The following is an 18,720-nucleotide window of genomic DNA, read 5'->3' on the forward strand; positions in this document are numbered from 1 at the left end:
TTACGAAAGCTGCGACTGCCACAGTCAAGATGATGCATTATGCCCCTCGGCACACGACGATCCGGAGCCCCATGAAGCCAAGCCAGGGGGTACAATCTGGTTACAGCCCGAGACCCGAACATGTTGCAGAAAGTTTCTAGACGTCATGGTATTCAGGCACCAGATATTCGAAACATTATTAGTTAACTTCTAATAACTTGTTGTGTCTCGTTGGATACAAGATCGTTTATTTCATCTGACATTCAGAGATCTCAACTTGGTCATCAAACAAGCCTAATTAGGTTATTAAGTCCGACGAGGGAGTCAAAACCAGGGCTTAACTTGAAATAATCAGGGAAATCGTTCCTTGATTTCTTCTTCTTCTGATTGCAAACCCAAATGAATGCCTTCTTATATTTGATATAGATACCTAGGTACCTGGTAGGTATCAACAGGTACGGTTGGACATCGGCCCCAGTCCTACTAATGGCCAATATCAGGCAACACAAAGCAACTAACAATCTAGGAATGTCCCATCAAGGTTCAATATTGTTTGCATGTTAGAGCCGGTTATACTACTAAACATAATTTCCTTTCTTCGTCTTCTCCTGTTTCTTATCGTCGCATCAGATCTCGACTTTATCTGTCATGCTAACCGGCAAGTTCAACCCAAGACCAAGCCTTGTTTCCGCTCCCGTATTTCTCTTACAGGTCCACCCGTTATCCCCATTATGCTTCGTCTCAGTATCTTTGCTCTTTCAGAATATGATTATCTCATTGGATGCCGTACGTGTTTGATCGGTAGATGTACTATCGACAATCCCTACATTATCAGCCTGCCGTCTTTGTACCTGGCAGCAACTTAAAGCGTTGTGGAACCTTGGATGCAGCTTCTACTTACACCACTGTCTCGTCTCGCATGAGGCCCATGATTCTGTGGCTTATCTGAGAAGTTTCATCTTCATCTCAGCCGAGCTCGTATCTTAATGCACCGAGGCCGTGAATCTAAGAATCCACCTCCCTTGTCACAGTATTCCCATCAGCCGTTTACCAGTCTTTATCACGAAAATATGTGGCCGCAAGAATTGATTCCGGATCTTTTGTAAATGGGCACCTATTGTGTTTAATTTTCCCGTCGAGACCTGTCACTCATATGGTAAGCCTCTTGCCTTTTCGGACTCAATATCGAACCATGATCATGGCAACACCCATGTTCGATCTTGACCCAAAGCCTGGTATCGCACCACATCTCGCCGCAGCACGATCACCATGTTACAGATCCCCCGCAAGTCACTCTCAGAGCCAAACCGTCTTGACAAGGTTTTTGTTTCAAATTTACGAGGAGACGGTTGACTGGATGAACATGATTCTTCGACATACAGACATCATACTACAGTCAAAGTTCGTTCGTCCAGTTCTTAGCCTTGTTCGATGCCAATGCTGATCGTTCTAGGGTCGATTGTTGATTTGGCATATGACTCGTTATCATAGCATTCCCTTCTCGACCTCATCCTTGCGCTCCTCCCAGAGCGTCTTGCCAGTACAAGAGCATACTGTCTTGTCGTTATCCCACATACCCGCGCTTCGGGCGATGATTCCCACAACGGTATCCTTATCATTCTTTAGGGGCTCAGCATTTTCTTCTTGTCTTGTCAGGACCATAGCGTGTCCAATAACCTCCCAGATTTGGAACCCGTGGTCCACAAATGAAGCACCTCTACCATCCTCACCAACTTGAACAAGACCAAGGTCTCCTCGAGGCTTCTTGTCTTCTCCTAACCAGACAGGTCCTGTCGAGGTTGCACCGTTCTTCAGATCGCCGTATGCGCGAATTGAAGCTCGATATGTTCCAGGCGAGACGCCACGAATAGACAAGTCAACCAGTGTTCGCCCCGAGCTAACCTGGACCATTCTTGCCAATCCTCTCACATCCCGGCTCGATTCTTCGTAGAGACCATCAACATGATCGTCAAACGTTTCCAGAATACTGACAGCGGCACCTAAGATTCAGGTCAGTCTTGTACCGTATCAGGTTGTTATACCGATCGTCGGGAAAGCTGGGCATCCGCGGCAACAATGCTGATAGCCAAGAAAACAGTTTGCACATACTGTTTGAAGCCCCTGATCCACGTAGAATGGCATCTCTACCAGTTGCTTGGATGGCCTCCACAATAGCTGATGGGGCAGCTGGAACAGCAGCACAGTCAGTATATACACATTTGAGGGAAACAATGTGCCTTACCAGTGCCCTTGACAGATATCAGTTGGTCTTTCAGGTTGCCCTCAACATTATTGATGCCGCCGAGCTTATACAAAGAGTCTGAAACTGCTTTGATACAGCCGTCACATGACAGCGGAACTGCAAAGAGGGTCTGTTTTCAAGACGTTTCATTAGTATACTTGATGTGGTGAAAGTTGCCAGCAACTCTCCTCGTCCCCTTTTCCACAGCCATGACTCATCACTCAGAATTTTCTGCGCACCTCAAACGAGTTATCAACAGTCATCTTGTTGTGTGCTGCGTTGATCTGTTAGTTTCATACTTGCAGTGTAAGAGAAACCCATGGAAATGGGGAACTTACATGTGGGGGGCGTGGTCTTAAAGTTGGTATTGGAAACCCGGTACTGGTAAGCTGAATAGCTAGTTGCTGCAAGTAGAGATGTAGTAGCAAATAGTTTAGCAGGCGTGAACTTCAGAGGCATATGTCAGAAGAGGAGGAGGAGGTTGTAGCACGACGTGGTCGGGTTTTGTTTGTTGCTTTGAAATCCACCCACAATCGAGTGATAACATCGGGGTCCGGAGTTGCACCCCCCAAGAAGTGGGCCCGACCAGCGACTTCGGGAATCGGGCGAGGTTAAGCTACCTAGGTACGCACGCTACAGAGTCTGAGAGCAAGTCTATACACGTGACTATCTACCTGACTCAGCAATTTACATGCTTGGCATCTGGATCCAAACTTTCTAGTTGAGCGTTTCAGCGTGGGAGATCTCGCGATACAGCATAACCCAACGTTTACGGCGACTCAACCCCTCCTCGCCGTTTCTGTGGTCGATTAGCTCAATTGGAGGTAATCTCTGAGAGACAGTTCTCTCGAAACCTCCAATATGTCGCAAGTTCTCGGTCTCGTGAGCAATCCCCAGTATATATATATATACATATATATGTCTTAAAACTTCCTCAATTCTAACCAATATCGAATAGACCAAACTCGCCTACTCTCGAGTATGGCACGGTGTTTCTGCTTCCGCTCCCCATGCCACTCTATCGACTCAGCCCGGCGTGACACCACCTTCCCTCGGCCGTCTCGCATCCCGCATCGCCGTCCTTCTCATGGGCAAGCACAAGCCGATCTTCGACCCCTCGACCGACTGCGGTGACTATGTTGTTGTCACAAACTGCGCCGCCCTTCACACAACTGGCCGCAAGAAGTGGCAAAAGCCATACTACCGACATACTACTCGGCCTGGTAGTCTCAAGACTGTGACGATGGATGTCCTTATGGAGCAGCATGGAGGTAGCGAGGTGCTGCGCAAGGCTGTGCGCGGCATGCTGCCCAAGAACCGACTACGAGACAAGCGATTGGCGAGGCTCAAGGCCTTTGAGGGAGAAGCACACCCGTACAAGCAGAACTTGATACGGTTTAGCGGCGTGCCAGTAGGCAAGCCTGGTTGGGAGAAGGCTGTCGAGAAGGTTCGTGAGGGCGACAAGAAGCGATTATAAAGCGAGCACAGCAGTTTATGATGGGATGAATGGCTGTGAGTTGAAGAGTAGTTTGGACGGACTGGAAGTCCTTGTACTATCTGTACCAATATTTTGGGTATATTTATGACCTAGCATCAAGCAATTATCAACGTTTTTTATGTTGTGGTCCCTCTCCCTGAGCTCCCTGAAATCAGTCAATGCCTGGCCGATTCATGTCGTCCATGCGAGATACACTTTTTTATAATGGGATCCCCGCTAATCTGCTAGCTCATCTCATAGTCAAGTCAATTCTGAGTGACATTTCAGGAATGTCTCACATATGCAACTTTCATCACGCATCATGTCGAAGAGAATCTGTGAGTTGGTCGAACAAACGCAATTGATTATCTCATATCTATTATAGAATCTAAGCCAGTCGCTTGGTATCAATCCTCTTCATGGATGCATCGTGTTTCGCATCTTGACCTCTATCGTTAAGAAACACATAATCTTTTTCGTTCCAACCTAAAGCTTCGATTGCAGACTGTCTCGAGACACTTCGCACTTGATGAGACCATTAGGGCCGGACTGGGGAGCATAGACCTCGGCGTCCTTGCCTGTGTTCTTGATTCCCTTATGCCAGCTAAGGTCTTCACTATGAATTAGTATGAATATTCTGTTACAAGGATAGTGCTTGAACTTACCAATCTCAAAGTAATGCTTGTTAGGTAGTGCATAAGTGACCGTCGCGACCTCGGGTACAGATTCGAGGATTTGGTCTGACATCTTGTACATGGTGGCTTGCACGCTGGCACTCGCGTCCTCGGCAAAGGTCTTGAGGGTGATATCGCGTGCCGCCTCGCGCGCGCTATCGAACTTGGGAGTAAACTCCTTCACAGCAGCGAGAGAATCGAACTTCTTCCACTTCCACGTAGCATCCACATCCGTCGAGAAGATACGGTCCCATGTCTCAGGAAGCGTTGTGTACTCGTCACGGACAAAGCCGTGGAAAGCAGAACCGGTACTCTTGAGAACGGTCAAGCCAACGAGGGAGCTCTTGATCTCAATGCCTTCCTGTCGACTCACACGAACTTCGACATTTCGGGTCTCCTCGCCATCCTTGAAAAAGCTGTGGGGATGGGGCTTGCCATTAACATCAAGACGCGCCCAGCGAACAGTCTTGACGCTGACATTGGCAACGTGGATGTGCTTGTACTTTTCAATAAAGTGGCTGCCGAGGATTGAGGCGTACAGCTCAGGAGGGTTGACAGGATTCTGCTTGGCGGTAATGTAGATGGTATTCTTAATAGAGTCCGTGGCAACGACGACACTGTTATCAGCCTGGGTGTAGGAGGTCTCAATCTCTCCCTCAAGGAGACAGCAGACGGTCATCTCTGTGACAGTCTGAACACCGGTAGAAGCATCGCGATCGACTTTGCAGACGCGAACATTGTCCTTGCCGTAGCGAGCAGCAGATACGTAAGGCATGGTGATGGTTTCGATTTGTTCTGTTTTGCTCTGAAGTTGATGAATAAGGGTACAATCAGATAAGTAGTATATAATGGCGGGTCAGATAAGCTGTATTGGAACAAATGTTGGGAGCTACTATCGCTGAGATGATAAGACGTGAAAGGTTTAGATCAAGAACAACACGGCACGAAACAAGGGAGGGAACAAGCTTCTAATATACAAGATGGTTGCAACGTCAGCCCCCCTCGTAATAGCAACAACAGCTAAGCAAGCACGCAAGGCTACCTACCCCAAGCGGCTCAACGGACGGAGACGGACGTTGGCGATCCATCAGGAACGAGCGCCCGCGGCCGAAGAAGCAAAACCAGCATTGAATTGTAGCTTACCTTTCCATGGTATGGGGCGATCAGGGTCGGTGCCGGGCTACGGAGGACGCCGATGCCCTGGATACGGTATATCGGGGCCCGCCTGAAGCATTGGAACTCTTGGAGTTTCTTATCTTGACTTTTCTATCTTATCTGTCTCATGGGATGTGCAAGTCAACAAAATACAACTTGAACCGTATGATTTCTGTGAGATGGTCACATACACAGATATTCATTGGTTTGGTAGACAGACAAATTGGGTCATTTGGTTTCGCAATGATAAAGTTGCAGGACCAAAGTCTAACAGCAGAATGAATATGTGGCAGATACCTATAAGTAATAGTAAAACTTGAATATGGCGTTTTAATTCATTCATATGCTCTGGAAGAGTTCTAAGACCTCATAAAATTAAAGCAAACGTAGGTATGTAACTCTCTGGAGACTTTGACAACAACCCAGGCTGAAGAGATGGCAGGATTGTTGTAGATAACCATTAACTAGATAGTAGGTATCCGTATTCAACATAACTGAAGCTAGGTAGATAAAGATGCAAAATTAGGTCGTTACTAGACATAAAGTGTTAATCACAAGATAGCGACTGGTGACTGGCACAAAATTGAAACAATGCTGTTGTTCTACCCAACTCACAAAATTGTTCTTTTTTTTCGTTACTGTCGTGTAACCTGGAGTGACAATTTTGGTATTGAGTATGAACACCTTGGTCAACTCAATCAAAAAAAGTACCTATCCACAGCATTATTGCTCTGCAGCGCAGGATCATCGACAACTTAAACTATTAGGTTGCTAAATGGCTTTAGTGAAGCCCAGTCATGGAATGGATCAATCCCGCTGCAGCTATGGACCTTACACAGCGCATTTATAGAGCTGCAGGTTAGGTTTAGTGCCTGTAGATGGAATGCATCACCATCTGGCTGGGTCCTGTCTGCCTCCACTCTGGGGCCCTGGCTGTCCCGCAACCCAACGACCTCTAACCTCGATCCTCCAATCAATAGCCTGCTCCTGCACCGAACCCTGTCGAACTGCTCTTCGAGTCTCCTTCGTTTTGCTTTTGATATTAACCTATCTACGTAGTCTACAGGCATCAATCTAGATACTGCCTATGCCGGTGATCTAAGCTTTGGTCTTACTTTGTCGTTGCATCGCTACCTACTCCCCGCAAAGCATAAAGTGTCGCATCTACCAAGCGGCGACGTCTCCGCTCTCTCGAAACTCCAGCTTAAACCACGATTTCTCTATCCAACTGGATACAACGTCTCCACGCGATCGACGAAAACGCGGTCGGATCTATACTTGCGACGAAATATCATCTGCTCTCGCCTCCGCCCGCCGTCGATTTGAACTCTGCCATACCACGACCAGATTGTTTCTGCACTAGACGATACTATACCGTACACGAACCTTGACCGCGATCGCATTATTTGCCCTCGATTTATCAAACACCCAGTTGATCGACGAATGCTCTTCCACCACTCTTGGGCCCAGTCCCAACCGGTGGGCTGCTCGCCATTGTCATGCTGAGCTCCTCTGCAGCTCAGAAGGGAATGACCCCTCCGAGCCAATCTTCCCAGCCTAGTCTGCCCCAGCAGTTGTCTGGCCGCACGAGCTTTGATCGGGGTGATTCGGGCCTGCAACCTCCCAATGGCGCCAATAACCGCAACCTGTCCGCCTCAGGCGTGTCTTTTGCGCCCAGGGGAAGTAGTCTCAATGTTGCTCCCGGCAGCTTCAGCTCAGAGCTGCGCAGTCGGGCTGGGAGTAAAACCGAAGCGGGGTCGGTATACCCAAGCAGCTTCATGGACAAGGTGGAAGAAGATGATGCGGACACGCTAGCTGAACAAGCTCTAGCAAATCTCAAGGAGAGGCTCAACCGTGAGATGAAGATTAAGGAGGGTAGCGAGAACATGCTCGAGGCGCTGAACTCTAAGAAAGCGAAGCAGACCAAAGAGCAACGGCAGAAGGTTGAGGCAGAGCTCAACGCGAGCAGCCTGCGTATCAAGGACCTACGCCAGAAGATCTCCGATACCCAACGCACACGACAAATCCCACCCGACACACCAAAAAGAAACCGTACTCAGAGCAACACTATCGAATCCACCAGACCCATCGGGCTACGCTCACCACAGAGCGTGTCGAGGTCAATTGGAGAATCTGACGCCGAGGAACCGACAGAAAGCCCGACTTTTGCCCTCGCTGAATTGCTTCAAGCTCTGGAAGTGGAGGGAATGACGCCCGAGTACTACGTCTCACGAGGAAACCAGTTGGTTGATCTTTTCCAGCGATATCCTACTCTCAAATATGACTTGGTCTGGTCAGTCTTTGGACTCCGCATGCAGGTAATGCTACTGAGCGAAAGCCGCGAAGTTGTGGCTGCTGGCTATCGAATGACCAGATATGCAATATCCGACGTCGCATCCCTCAAAAAGATTCGTAGTCTGAACACAGATTATTTAGTAATTCGGTAAGTATCTCGATTTGAACTGATTCCATGTGCTAACATCCCAGATCTCTGAACAACTATCGCAAGGCGGATGTTGAACGCGAGCAGGCACTCAAGTTCGTCCGCGCATTCCTCGATGTCAAAGGTGGAGTTAAAGAGGTCTCTCGTTCTGTTGTACGCACTATTGTTGCAGTTGCAGAGCATGGGGAGGATCGACGCCCAAACGGCCAGCCGGTTGAAGGAGAAACAGACCGTCTAAGGCCTATATGCATCGAGACACTGGCAGAGATTATAGTGCAAGATCCAGCACTTTTGGTATCATCCGGTGGTCTAGGACCATTGACTGAGGCGCTCTCGGAAGGTGTCTACAAAGCTCCCGAGAGCTTGGCCTCTGCGTTCCTATATTTGCTCGATTCGCCTCAGACACGAAAGTACATACAGCCAGGTTATGGACTTGAGGTGCTTTTCACCGTTTTTACCGATCATCTCCTTACCAACGAAACTGTGATGAAGCAAAACTGCAAAGCCATTGCAACAGCTTTGAAGTCATGGCCTGGGCTGATGACCCTATGCATGTATGATCTACGAACGATCCGCTCTTTCGTCACGAGCTTGCTGCTGCCTAGCGATGCAGTTCGCGAGACTATTCTTGATCTTATCTTCTCTCTTTTGCGCATCAAGCCACCAGCCTGGGCGACATCGTTTCTAGCCGGGAGAAGGTTGACGACATACGGTAGAGTAGCGAATCTAAGGTCTTCCCAAAAAGAAAAGAGCCAATCGCAGTTCATGGAGGAGGATAGTGGCGAGCAGAACTTCGTCGAACACTACACTGCCCTGTTACTCGCTGTCTTTATCCGAGCAGGTCTTCTGCCCATTCTCCTAAAAATCGCTCAAGGGGATGAGAACCCAACGCTCCAGCGCAAAACAACTTTGTTGATTAGCGAAGTGCTTAAGCTTGCTAGCCGTCTCTTGCCTCCATCCTGGAGTGCCGAGCTTCACCTTTTGCCAGAGCTTTTCTCATCGGCAGCTAATGTCGGTAACAACGACCACTGGGTCGCGTCAGGGATTGTTTACCAGATTAGCAGTGTCAGTCGAACATTGTATCGAAGCACGCCGTCAGGAACGTTATCGTCTGGTAACCACACAACTGAGCTGTCAGCAATCGATGAAGCACCAAAATCCCACCAGTCTTTGGTTTTTGACGATGCCACCTTCAGGCAACTCCTGATTGACAGCAACGTACTCAACAGCTCCAACTACGCCAAGTGGAACTGGGAAACCATAAATAAGATCATTGACGGACCTTTGCAAAGCGGCAAGCGATTAGAGGAAGCCATCAAAGCGTCCAAGTTCATGAAGAGAATTGTCAGCTTCTATCGACCGTTTAAGTATAGGTTTGCGAGCGTCAAGAACACGAGAGGTACTCAAAAGTATGTACGGGCTGGCTGCGCTCTGATGCATTCATTGCTTCAATCCCCCGAAGGCATAAAATTTTTGGCGGACAGCAAACTGCTCAGACAGATAGCGGAATGCCTAGCACAATGCGATCCGGTAAGGCTTACTGCTCTGGTGTTCTTTTTCTTTACTAACAGCTACCTTAGACTAGTGGGCTCACAGCACAATATCCAATGTTCTCAAAAGACCAAGTCGCCGACACGTTGTGCGCCGGCTACTTCTCGATGGTTGGTGTTTTGAGTGGGGACCCAAAGGGACTTCAATTACTAGAACGGTGGAGGATGTTCAACATGATATACCACATCATGGACCTGAAGCAGAGGCCCGACCTCATCAAGCTACTTCTTTCGAGCTTTGATTACAGTGTCCAAGGTCATCCTCGTGTCTTGGTCTCTAAAGCTTTGACGGCTGGTACGAAGGAAATTCGAATTCATGCGACGAATGCTCTTCGCAAGTACGCAATCCGTCCAGTACCATCGGCCAATAGTCAGGGTGGTGTAGGCGATTCCAAGTGGGCCATCCAGTTGCTGGTTACACAGCTTTATGACCCCGAGATTGAAGTTTGTGCGACAGCTGTTAAAATTCTAGAGCAGGCTTGTAACCGCAAGACCTATCTAGAATACATCGTCGAATGCAGGCCAGCTCTTGACCATTTGGGCGAGATTGGAGCGCCACTTCTCCTACGGTTCTTGTCGACTTCTATTGGATATCACTACCTGGATGGATTGGACTACATCAGCAACGAAATGGACGATTGGTTCTTAGGACGCAACGATACCTACGTCAAGGTTATTGAGGCAAGTCTTGCCAAGACGTTTCTAATCGACGGGGACGAGCACAACCCCCGCATGAGCTTATTCAACGATGGCGAGATTGATGGAGAGTACCATGACAGCCACGTACCGCCGCACTTCTATCGAGAGTTGACTCGCACTCAAGAAGGATGCAGACTGCTAAGTGACAAGGGTCACTTTGAGGATTTCGCTGCCACGATACGCGACCACGGGATGGATACAGGTGATGCAGAGATGCTTACCAAGGTTAAAGGATGTCTTTGGGCAGTCGGCAACGTCGGGTCGATGGAACTTGGGGCACCTTTCTTGGAGTCCAACGACGTGGTGGAACATATCATAAAAATTGCCGAGCACCACGAAGTGATGAGTTTACGTGGAACAGCATTCTTCGTTCTCGGTTTGATTTCCCGATCAACCCACGGCCTGGAGATTCTGTCCGAGAACGGTTGGGACGCCAACACGACACCTATGGGCAGCTCTCTTGGTTTCTGTATCCCCAACAACTTGTCCAAGCTACTATCACTAACCCCGTGGAAACAAAAGGCAGTGACTTCAATCACCCTACCACCAGGTCAGCGCACCGCCCAAGAGCCGCCGCCGCCTCGTGCTGCTAGGCCACCTCTCGAGCCATCAGAACTACCTGCTTTACTGAGTGACGAGGATGTGAACACAAGAGTTCTGGAACTTATTGTGGACCTCGGAAACATGGTTCTCTATAAGAAGGCAGTTACGGATCTTCAAAAGTTGCGAGCGCACAAGCCGACAGCTTTCCGAAGCACTAAATTCTTCAAAGAGGTGATGGCTGCAATGGAATGGAACCACTACCGGTTAGGAGTGAGGAGGATGGTTATAGACCTTTTCGACAAGAACGTTATGCGCCAAATCGTCTTTGATGAGACTGATGACGAAGATGACGACGACGATAGTAGCGACGAGAGCGGAGAAGAAAGCGGCGAAGGGGAGAACAGTTCGGGTGATGATAGAACCGAGAGACAGCGCAGCATCAGCGAGCCGTTGGCACCGCCGCCAGAACTCACACCAGCCCCGCTCAGAGTGAGACGATAGAACGATGGCGATGAAGGTTGGAGAGAGAATCTACATAGCCAATGGCAAGATAAGGTTGGAAAGTTTCAACTGTATGATACCAATGACAACAATGATGACAGCATGTTTAAGGGAGGCGGCGTCGAGTTGTATATATCTTTGTGATGCGCGGTTGAAGTAAGAGTCGATATCCGGACTGAAATTTGGATCAAGGAGTTATTGGACAAAAAGTAGGAAGAGCTCTCTCTAGCTATTTGTTTGACAAGCGATGTATGCCTTTGTAGCCGAGACAAGTCGCTGGTTGTGTCGACACCCAGGTCAATTGATCATGTACAGAGCAAGTACACGTTGATTATGTCAACCGAGTAGTACTTGGCGATGCCCAATCAGTTAGATACATGAGCAGGTTAGTTAACATCATGAACTGATATGTGCGACCTACTTTATAGTGACGTGAGTACCTTGAGCCCCACCAATGCCTCGCCCGATTGACGGCGGCTGAACGCGGGATTAAGTCTCAGTCTCGACATCTACATGCAATAACTTAAGACTCATTCTGTATATGTATTTTTATCATTGGTTCATCGTATTGTAAGAAAAACATCGGCATCATGGTCCAGGGACGAGTGCTTGTTATCGCCGGCTCGGACAGCTCGGGCGGAGCGTAAGTTGATCCCACCTCTGTCCCCGAGAATGGCATGACAGAGCATGCTTCGATTATCTCATTATATTATGACACAAACTTGGTCAGAATACTGACCTGACTTTGCTTCAGTGGGCTTGAGGCGGACCAGAAAGTTATCGCTGCCCATGGCTGTTATGCCATGACGGCCACTACGGCCCTTACTGCGCAGAATACTCAGGGCGTCAAGGGCATTCATGTCATTCCCACTGATTTTGTTTCCCAGCAAATCGATGCTTGTATGGAGGATGTCGGTGTTGATGTCGTCAAAACAGGTAAGTGAAGATCTTCATCTCGTAAAGAGACCAGTGGTATAACTTGAATACTTCAAAAAGGTATGCTTGCTTCAGCAGAGACGATAGAGATGGTTGAAAAAACTGTCACCAAGCACAACATCCCATGTCTTGTTGTAGATCCAGTCAGTATGATTTCAAATTCCAGGCTAGAGCTTTACTTACAGATACAGGTCATGGTTTCGACTTCTGGTGCAACACTTCTCCCTAACGAAGCCATTCAACATCTCTGCCAGCATCTCTTACCACACACCACGGTCCTCACACCAAACATTCCCGAAGCAGTACTCATACTGTCCCAAAATGGCCAAGAAGCTCCTCAAGTTCGCAACGTCCAAGACCTTGAAACTATCGCGAAGCGAATCCAGGAGCTCGGTCCCAAGTGGGTGCTTGTCAAGGGTGGACACAGTCCTATGAAGGAGGATCTTACTGTAGCGGAGACCGAGGGTGAGAGACAATTTGTCTTTGATGTGCTTGTTGGGGGAACTGGAGAGGTCTTGAGGGTCAAGAGCCCGTATCAAGCAAGCTCAAGTACCCATGGCACAGGGTGCTCTTTGGCGTGTAAGTGATGACCCAGGCCTGAGGTGCGCATGCGGTGTGCTTATGAGAGTTACAGCTGCTATCGCTTCAAACTTGGCCAAAGGAATCGATACGCCCACTGCTGTTCAGTCAGCGTGCCGATACATTGAAGCTGCGATTCGCACTGCCCCAGGACTAGGCAAGGGGCATGGTCCTCTGAACCACTTCCACTCAACCTACACTCTTCCCTTTGCTCCGTAAGCTTCAGACTCTTAACTTGTTGTTATGCACTGACATGTCAATAGTGGCTACTTCATCGAGTGGCTCCTCGAGCGACCCGATGTCCGTGATGTCTGGAAGGAGTTTGTGTACCACCCCTTTGTCATGGCCATGGGAGATGGGACTTTGCCTCTTGAGTCGTTCAAGGGCTACATCATCCAAGATTACCTTTACTTGGTCAGTCTATGAATTCCGGTAAAGTGCGACGCCGGGCTAATCAGTGTCTGCAGATTCACTTCTCACGCGCCAATGCTCTCGCTGCCTACAAAGCGCAAAACATCGAGGATATCTCCAGAGTACGTTCTATTATCTTAGTATGAGTAGTTTACTTATAATCTATGTTTAGGCAACGCAAATTGTTCAGCACATCATGCATGAGCTTAAGCTCCATACCTCCTACTGCGAGAGCTTCGGCATTTCACTCGACGAAATGCGTGCTACTCCAGAGAAACAAGGTAAGAAAGCTCATGTGTCTTTGAGAGCCTTGCTATCCTCGGGTTTCTTACTAAAACATTGCTAGCATGTACTGCTTATACTCGTTATGTCCTTGACGTTGGTCAGAACGGAGACTGGCTCGGTCTTCAGATGGCTCTCGCTCCATGCCTCCTTGGCTATGGCGCAGCGGCCAAGATGCTTCACGACCACGAGAAGACTGTGCGTGAAAACAACACGTACTGGGCTTGGATCAAGAATTACAACGAGGAAGACTACACTGATGCTGTCAAGCTAGGTTCTGGTAAGTTTCCGTCAACATCCATCAACGATTCTCTCACTTATTCATATTCTAGCTCTACTCGAGAAGCACATTCAGTTGCAATCGCCTTCTAGAATCGAAGAGCTCGTCCAGATCTTCATCCATGCACTCAAGGTAAAACTCGGAGGCCTCCAACCACAACCAGTACTCTTTTGCTAATCGCACATAGATGGAAATCGGCTTCTGGGAGATGTTCCCTGCTAAGCAGACCTAGATTCACAGGATTTCATGGTTCAAAAAAGGAGATGTAGTCAGACAATTCAATTATTAGATATAGAATTGAGTATACACTTGGTTTTTTGTGTTTTCTATTTAAGCCAGGAAAAAGAAATCCAACGTAGGTATATGACGCCTCTAAACCCATGCTCCATTACAAATGCAGACACATGCATACATACACACATATATACAGACATACAGACATGCTTCTCAAATCACAATCAGACCATCTCTACGGGGCGTGGTCTCTCGTCATCTGGCAGCATATATCTGAAATCCTGCTCAGGAGGGGGGGCAAGAGCAGGGACCGGGGGAGCGTCACTCTGCTCTTGTTGTCTTTGGGCTCGTCGCAGTTGTCCATTTTGTTGCTTCACCCATGAGTTCACCGAACGGAATCTCGGTCGGCCGTCGACCGAAGCTACTGTGGAAACAGTATCGCGGCGGCTGAATGTGTTTGTTGACTTCCATGTGGGTTGGCGAGAAGGGGTTGGCATTGAGGGAACGCTCTGGACGGTCTGGTAGTCAGGCGTCACAACAATGTCACCATCACCGAAGCCAGAAGAGATAGATGATAGTTCACTGACGCCAGTCTGACGTCTTGCAGTACCATAAGCATATGGTGCGTCGGAGGGAATGCGGTTGTGTTGCGGTTTGTAAGGTGGGCTGAGACCTACTCCAGGAACTTGGCGAGCAACAACCTGAACTTCAACAGCGTTGTCGACAAAGGCTGTGCTGGTAGGGCTCATAGCGTCAATGTCGTAGTTGGTCTGTTCCGTTCTACCGCTCATTCTATAGGTGCCCCATGGTTTGGTGGGTACAGCAAGATGAGTGTTGGACTGCTTGGGGATGGATGAAGAGATTTCGAAGGGCGAAGGGAGAGATGAAGGTGCGTATACAGGAGAGGGTGAAGATGAGGGTGTTGCTGAGAAATGCCGTATCTTCTCGTCGCCTACTTGTGAAGAGTAGGGAGGAGACGGGTCTTCAATGGTGTACCAGTCTTTGTGGCCGAGACGCGATCCCACATAAGGTATCTTGGAGACAAGACCCTCGAAGCGGTTAGGTTTCTCGAAAGACATATCATCGACGGGAGGAGGCTTCTTTGAGGTCTTCTTCTTTGCGTAGAACTTCCAGACGAGGAAACCAACTCCGAGAAGGAGAAGGAAGGCGCCTTGATATAAATGTTAGCCTCTTGTGGGTTGACAGGGAACAAGAAGGAGCAGTGACTTACCAACTGATCCTACACCCAAGAGGATTTTATGGACATTTGAGTGAATTCCCTCGCTTCCAGAAATCTATTTAAATGAGTTAGCGAGCCCGAGCTTTCAATGCGGATGGCATGCGTCTCTTAATCCAAGACGACGCCATTGAACTTACCATGCTTCCGTCTGTGCTTCCCTCTGCCGATGGAGCATCAACACTTGGTGAATCTGTTGCTGTTGCGGGCAATTTCACTTCGAGATCTTGGTCGCTGACGCCTTCCGCCGTTTCAGTTGGCACTGGATCGCTCTCCTCTTCATCGTCGCTCTCCTCGTTCTGATCATCACTCCCACTTTCATCATCACTGCTATCACTTCCACTTCCGCTTCCACTCTCCTCTTCGACCGCTGTAGGTGTGCTAGAGTAAAATTGTGTGGCAGTGGGAGTGGGAGTTGGAGCGACAGTCTCTTCTAGGAAAGAAACATAGAGTTCAGTCTCTTGTGCTGAGGTTTTGGCTGTATCTCGACGGACTCGACGCCTGGCGAGGCGTTTTCTCATAATGTGAACATCGTACTTATCATCGTCGTCTCCGGCAACAGTCCAATCTGGCACGGCTCCTGTAAACCCTCTCTTTATCTTTGTCGGCCATCGAAGGTGACGTTTCTCAGTTGAAGGTGCCATTGTGTAGTGTTAAGTTGTTGATGCTATTGGGGTTGGGGTTGAGGTTGGTATCGGTATTCTTTTTCTTTTTTCTGGCTTAAACGAATGTTTATAATAAGAAGAATAAGTATTAATCGAACTGTGTGTTCTTTAAAATGTATTGGTGTTAATTGGGTGTCGGACAAAAGAGTGTCGTTACGATTAAAGTCACAGACTCGAATCAATAATTGAGAGAGGAAAAATCAAAAGAAGGGCCAGCCTTGAACAGAAGCAGAGGAAGAGAAAGAGAAAAGAAGTAAAAAAGATATAAAGGGCTTGGCGGATAATGAATTGAGAAAGAAGGGAAAACAAGAGAGAGTCGAAACGAAGAGGAAGGATGAGACACGATCAACAGTTACATTGGATACTTACGACACGATTACATCCATGTCAGGATCTAAGTGATTACATACCTAGGTACGGATAGACAATCAATAACCAAGACGATCTCAGGGTTCAGGGGGGTTTAAAATGTTAGATGGTGGTTTGAGCACGAGACCAGCATCCCGAATCATTCGTGGTCAAATTGATCATTTTGCTATATCGTTTGGCGGAATAACTTTTGAGTGAGAATGAATCAGTATAATTAATTACATGGTACGGATAGCCTGCCATTCATTACTGTCCTAACAGAACTGGTGCAGAAAGTGGCTGCAGTCTTGTTAAGCGCGGGAAGCCATAACTCCGTGTTGGCCAGTAACTTTATAAACTAGTAGGGGTATCGACGTTATTCGTCTCGAAATATAGGCTCCTGTTTCAGCCGGCTCGGTGTCGCCAGAGATTAATCAAGATATTCATGCAGGGGGTTCAAACCATATCACTTGACCTGTTTCTCAGAAAGTTGTATGTTTATGAAATAGATTGGATATCGCGCAAAGGATGATGGTCTCTTTGACATGTTATGCATATAAAACATTGAATGTTATCCAGTTATTCATCAATTGTCCAATAACAACACAACACTTCCCTGAGGCGAACCAAGTGATCAACACAGGGTTAGGCCATCTCCAGACCAGGTGCTGCTTCAGATACACTGACCCGAGACGGATGCAACAATCTGAGGCTTGTTTTGCATCAAAAGATACCCCCGGCTTAACATTATCCATCAATTATTTACTGTTATCTTGATCATCAGCCAGCCAACCTCATCTGGGGTTTTTGCAAGTGACCAGCAAAAAAAAAATCTGCGATTGACGGCGCGTCTCAAAAACGGTCCGATATGAAGAAGCTTTGGTCGGCAAGTGGATGTTTGATATTGAATCGTGGTGGATATCATGATTATTTTATGGACCATGCTTCAGTTACAATGATGACAGTATGTGGCAAACAACAATCTTGTCGCAGACAGAGAGGATCTTCTATCATTGAGTCTGATGTCACATCAATGAAACAAGATACAACCCTGAGTAATCAATGTGTACACTATCGATGTTAACTACAAGGTAGCGAGTACATATACACACTTAGTGGCGGTGGTTATAAGAGATACCCAGCTAGCAATGTCTTGCTTCTCCCACCGCATCTTGGAAACATATAAACGAAATGACAGGTGAAGTCGAATTAAACGTAGCAGTCTTGAGCACTCTCACCGAGCATCTCCTGACAGTGCGCTCCAATCACGCAGCTGTCGCCCACGCCGAAATTATTGAGTGACTGAGAGGAAAAAGAAAAGAAAAGAAACAACCTAACAACCAAGCGCGGTTCCATCATTAGCGCGCTTGCGGACAAAAGCGAGAGAGTCTCTGATACTCCACGATAAGATCCACCCGGTCTAAAGGAGGCGAAACAGAACGGGCACTAACTAACTTGGGCTTTTTCTCTCTCTCAAGGGTTCAGTTGAGGTTCGGGTTGAATTATCACGAGATGATTTGTGCGCATGTTCGGATACAAGGCTGGCTGAGCGTGACAAAACAAAAGGTTGTATTGCGGCTCCGCGATATCCTGAACTGCACCAAATTGGAAAGTCAAGGATGCACTGCAGACCCCAAAACTCTTTCGATTCTGGGGTAACTTGCCATCTCAAATGACATCTAGCATACGTCAAGATCTGAGATTGCATGTGTATCTAGATTCGCGTGTGACGTTTGAGATGTGTGGTGAGGCAGGTATATGGTGTTTCGGTGCCTTTATAATACAGGGCGCAGCAACACCTACCTCAACCTACAACGTGAAACTAGGTAACTAGGTAGATAGTCAGTCAAAAGAGAGTGGGATGAGAGATAAACCTCAATCATTTCTGTAATGGATTTCAATTCGATTACTGTTCGCTTGGTATTCCTAGTCAAGAGGTACCTCTTTGGGCATGTGAAAGCGAATGCACTAACTAATAGAAGCTCAAATCGCGCATACTTAGCAGTTACCCTATGGTTTTGTGGAAAATTAACCGCGTGAATTATAACTTCAGTCGTATCAATTTGTCTTTATTAAATCAATCGATAAGCATTTACAAAAGATGTCTCTTTAAGTACTTAAACATGAGAGCGCGAGAAACCGGGATTTCGCCGAACGACGATATCTTGCGATCACCTGGTCGGGATTGTTCCACAACACATCAAGTTTCTATTCATCAACCCTTACATATTTGGAAATAGTCCACAGCAAATGAATGTGACACTTCTAATGATAATACCGGACGGCCGGAAACGGAGTGACACCGAGTTTCTGTCCACCCTTGGATTGCACTGCTTGTTTAGGGATACGTGCAGGCACATGCCTTGCTCACAAGCAGCAATACAACGAATAAATAAACAGGACCAATCAAGGTGATTCCTCGCTTCTGTTGCATTTTCACGGGCGTCCCATCATGAAAGAAACATATACAGGGGTGCTCGGCGTT

The 18,720-nt window shown here is 47.7% G+C and overlaps 6 protein-coding genes across 6 annotated transcripts; 3 read left to right on the forward strand and 3 right to left on the reverse strand.

Moving 5' to 3' along the window:
- Window positions 1–1,464: 1,464 nt before the first annotated feature.
- On the reverse strand, window positions 1,465–2,680 carry FPOAC1_006571 (uncharacterized protein; the record flags this gene model as incomplete). Its single annotated transcript, XM_044851047.1, has 5 exons — window positions 1,465–1,979; window positions 2,089–2,166; window positions 2,222–2,351; window positions 2,461–2,495; window positions 2,560–2,680. 5 exons carry the CDS (start codon window positions 2,678–2,680, stop codon window positions 1,465–1,467), a joined length of 879 nt encoding a protein of 292 aa, XP_044709759.1.
- Window positions 2,681–3,082: 402 nt separating this feature from the next.
- Window positions 3,083–3,698, forward strand: FPOAC1_006572 (uncharacterized protein; the record flags this gene model as incomplete). Its single annotated transcript, XM_044851048.1, has 2 exons — window positions 3,083–3,103; window positions 3,180–3,698. The coding sequence occupies 2 exons, from the start codon at window positions 3,083–3,085 to the stop codon at window positions 3,696–3,698; spliced, it is 540 nt and encodes a 179-aa protein (XP_044709760.1).
- A 486-nt stretch (window positions 3,699–4,184) lies between these two features.
- Window positions 4,185–5,147, reverse strand: FPOAC1_006573 (uncharacterized protein; the record flags this gene model as incomplete). The annotated part of the gene is made up of 2 exons (XM_044851049.1): window positions 4,185–4,309; window positions 4,364–5,147. 2 exons carry the CDS (start codon window positions 5,145–5,147, stop codon window positions 4,185–4,187), a joined length of 909 nt encoding a protein of 302 aa, XP_044709761.1.
- Window positions 5,148–7,026: 1,879 nt separating this feature from the next.
- Window positions 7,027–11,263, forward strand: FPOAC1_006574 (uncharacterized protein; the record flags this gene model as incomplete). Its single annotated transcript, XM_044851050.1, has 3 exons — window positions 7,027–7,970; window positions 8,015–9,500; window positions 9,551–11,263. 3 exons carry the CDS (start codon window positions 7,027–7,029, stop codon window positions 11,261–11,263), a joined length of 4,143 nt encoding a protein of 1,380 aa, XP_044709762.1.
- A 590-nt stretch (window positions 11,264–11,853) lies between these two features.
- Window positions 11,854–13,983, forward strand: FPOAC1_006575 (uncharacterized protein; the record flags this gene model as incomplete). Its single annotated transcript, XM_044851051.1, has 11 exons — window positions 11,854–11,906; window positions 12,018–12,199; window positions 12,260–12,342; window positions 12,391–12,778; window positions 12,834–12,993; window positions 13,042–13,192; window positions 13,246–13,311; window positions 13,362–13,470; window positions 13,536–13,751; window positions 13,804–13,883; window positions 13,939–13,983. The coding sequence occupies 11 exons, from the start codon at window positions 11,854–11,856 to the stop codon at window positions 13,981–13,983; spliced, it is 1,533 nt and encodes a 510-aa protein (XP_044709763.1).
- Window positions 13,984–14,209: 226 nt separating this feature from the next.
- FPOAC1_006576 (uncharacterized protein) lies at window positions 14,210–15,866 on the reverse strand (the record flags this gene model as incomplete). Its single annotated transcript, XM_044851052.1, has 3 exons — window positions 14,210–15,156; window positions 15,217–15,280; window positions 15,363–15,866. The coding sequence occupies 3 exons, from the start codon at window positions 15,864–15,866 to the stop codon at window positions 14,210–14,212; spliced, it is 1,515 nt and encodes a 504-aa protein (XP_044709764.1).
- Between the last annotated feature and the right edge of the window lie 2,854 nt (window positions 15,867–18,720).

This window comes from Fusarium poae, chromosome 2, assembly GCF_019609905.1.
Source record: "Fusarium poae strain DAOMC 252244 chromosome 2, whole genome shotgun sequence".
In the NCBI taxonomy this organism is placed as follows: Eukaryota; Fungi; Ascomycota; class Sordariomycetes; order Hypocreales; family Nectriaceae; genus Fusarium; species Fusarium poae.